The sequence below is a fragment of the Pyxicephalus adspersus genome, chromosome 2, assembly GCF_032062135.1.
Source record: "Pyxicephalus adspersus chromosome 2, UCB_Pads_2.0, whole genome shotgun sequence".
Lineage (NCBI taxonomy): Eukaryota > Metazoa > Chordata > Amphibia > Anura > Pyxicephalidae > Pyxicephalus > Pyxicephalus adspersus.
Window position 1 is genome coordinate 2,372,618 of NC_092859.1, and position 2,579 is coordinate 2,375,196.

Genomic DNA, 2,579 nt, shown 5'->3' on the forward strand with positions numbered 1-2,579 from the left:
TTCATTGTAGTGTTTAGGGATGAGCAAGCAAGACTTTAAAATTCGATCTTGCAGCGAATCGGACTGTTCTCCCTCACCGAACATGAAAGCGAGAATGGCCTGTGTAAATTCGGCCCTTGAGTTTCAATTTTTTGGGACCTGCAAGAGCAATCAGGGGAGTGGAGCTGTCTGCTCTTGCAGCGCTTTAGTATGTGTTTTAGGATAGAGATTCTCCATCCAAAAACACCGGAGTTCCGCAGCTGTGCCATCCTGTGATAATTTGTATTATGGTGATGTGAGCCCTAAGAAGGGTCAAGGTGCAGAATCTAAACAACAGCCTGGTCTTCTCCAGAGCCACTAGTGGTCAGGGTGTTGCACTGCAGATGGTTATCAGGTTGTAGTTCGTGGGCATACCAGGGGGAACAGAATAATGTGCGGTACCAAATCAGTGGGCAAGAGAATAGTCAAAGAAGGCCAGGGTTGAGGCAGGCAGCAAGAGGTACAAGTACCAGAAATAGACAATGGTGAGGTCAGCAGAGACACAGAGGAACACAGGAGACACAGGAAAAGACTGGAGACATGGGTGACACAAGGGTCACCAAAGACAAAGAGTAATGCAGGAGACACAGAAAGACACTGGGGACACTTAAACAGCAATACATGAAATGCACAAGGGAACAAGCAAAAGAACATTAGATTGGACAACAAGGGGTTACAAAAGGACTGTGAAACAGTCAATCAGGTAATAGTTGAGTGGAACCACTAGCAGAGCTAGGGGAATCAGTAGAAGTCTGGGGACACATTTCTCGAACACTGAGTGCTGTGTCCTAGCCAGCTAAATAGCCAAGCCAAGCCAAAATACAAGGGCTATCTCCTAATTGGCCAATGGGAGGGCCAATGCTGATTAAACTTGGAGGAGTGGGCGCAATCGGGGTCAGAAGTGCCCACATGCTCAGGACAGAGAAACCAGCACTTTAGCAAGGAAGAGGTAAGTGTAACATTTGTAGTGTTTTCTCTCTCATTGATATTAGCCCTGCCCAGTTTACTGTAAGATACAGATCACCTCTCCACTGTTATGGAGAAGAGAAAAATTATAATAAATATATAGTCCTGTCTAAGAGTGACACCACTGCTCCATATACACAGGACAGGGCTTGGATGATGTCATTTTAGGACAAAATGTGTGTTACTGGCAGGATTACCTGGTAGATTAGGGAAAAGGTAACTAATGCAGATACCCTATCTAAGGGCTGGTATGCTACAGCATATTTAAATGTTGTTCTTGGGCTTGGATATACTTTAGGTTACTTTTTAGGTTAGTTGAATGAGATTGGACATAATATGGCTGCCTTAACAGCTGTTCATAAATAGAATTTGGGATATATTAGCTGCTACCTCACTCATTATGCTTTTCCTAATCAATGCAGAAGACCAACATAACTTCTATAACAGAATTTATTCTCCTGGGATTTCAGATCCCCAGAAGCATCAGGATTTTTCTCTTCTGTCTTCTTCTTGTGATCTACTTTCTTACAATCTCGGGAAACCTTCTACTCATTGCTCTGGTGTCCCACTGCACAAACCTTCAGAGTCCCATGTACATCTTCCTCACCCAACTCTCCATGAATGATATTTTGTTAGCCACGGACATTGTGCCAAACATGCTTCATACTTTAATAAATGAACATGGGACAATCTCATTTGTAGGCTGCATTACTCAGTTGTATTTTTTTAGTGCTTCAGAAACGTCAGAGTGTTTTCTGTTAATGATTATGTCTTACGACCGTTATTTGGCCATCTGTCACCCATTGCACTATGGTTCCATTATGAAAATTGCTTTCAGTCTAAAGCTAGCAGCTGTGTCTTGGATATTGAGTTTTTCCCTTATACTGATTGACATTTTATCTATTTCTAATTTACAGTTTTGTGGAGCAAATACCATTGATCATTTTTTCTGCGATCTTGCTCCACTACTTGAAATTTCATGTTCTGAAACCGACATTGTTCAGTTGGAAGTTGTCCTTCTAAGCGGTCCTGTGGTAATTCTCCCTTGCTTGGTTATTTTAGCATCCTATATTTACATAATTGTTACCATAACAAGAATTCCATCCCAAATAGATCGACAAAAGGCTTTCTCCACTTGCATTTCACATCTCACTGTGGTTTCTATATTTTATGGAACTCTTTTCACTGTCTATACTCTGCCAACCAGAGGACAATCATCGCTGCTAGCTAAGGCCCTATCACTGTTATACACGGTAGGGACCCCTTTAATGAACCCTATCATATATAGTCTGAGGAATAAGGAAATCAAGAAGTCCTTAAAAAAAGTAATTAATGTCAAAATTTCATGTTTTGCCAGGTCCAACTGATCAAATGTGAAATTAAAACTCTTATTTTAAAGTTTGTTATTTGATCAAAATTATCCTCAGTCAAATTCCATGATATTTCTTATACAGTTGCGTTTCAAACTGATCTCCATTCTTACCTTTCTTTTTGCACACATGTTGATAGTCTTTTCTTGTGATTAAAACAGTGAGTTTCATTTTTTGTGCACACTGTGACTTCAACACAACAAACATTAGAAGCTCTGACTTATA

At 40.6% G+C, this 2,579-nt stretch overlaps 1 protein-coding gene across 1 annotated transcript; it reads left to right on the top strand.

Annotated features, from left to right (window-relative positions):
• Nucleotides 1–1,400: 1,400 nt before the first annotated feature.
• LOC140324895 (olfactory receptor 1M1-like) lies at nucleotides 1,401–2,351 on the top strand. The gene has a single exon (XM_072403020.1). The coding sequence runs from the start codon at nucleotides 1,401–1,403 to the stop codon at nucleotides 2,349–2,351; it is 951 nt and encodes a 316-aa protein (XP_072259121.1).
• The last annotated feature ends 228 nt before the right edge of the window (nucleotides 2,352–2,579 follow it).

Excerpts from the sequence above, each read along its gene's own strand:
- LOC140324895 (XM_072403020.1), top strand. The coding sequence starts at position 1,401 with ATGCAGAAGACCAACATAACTTCTATAACAGAATTTATTCTCCTGGGA.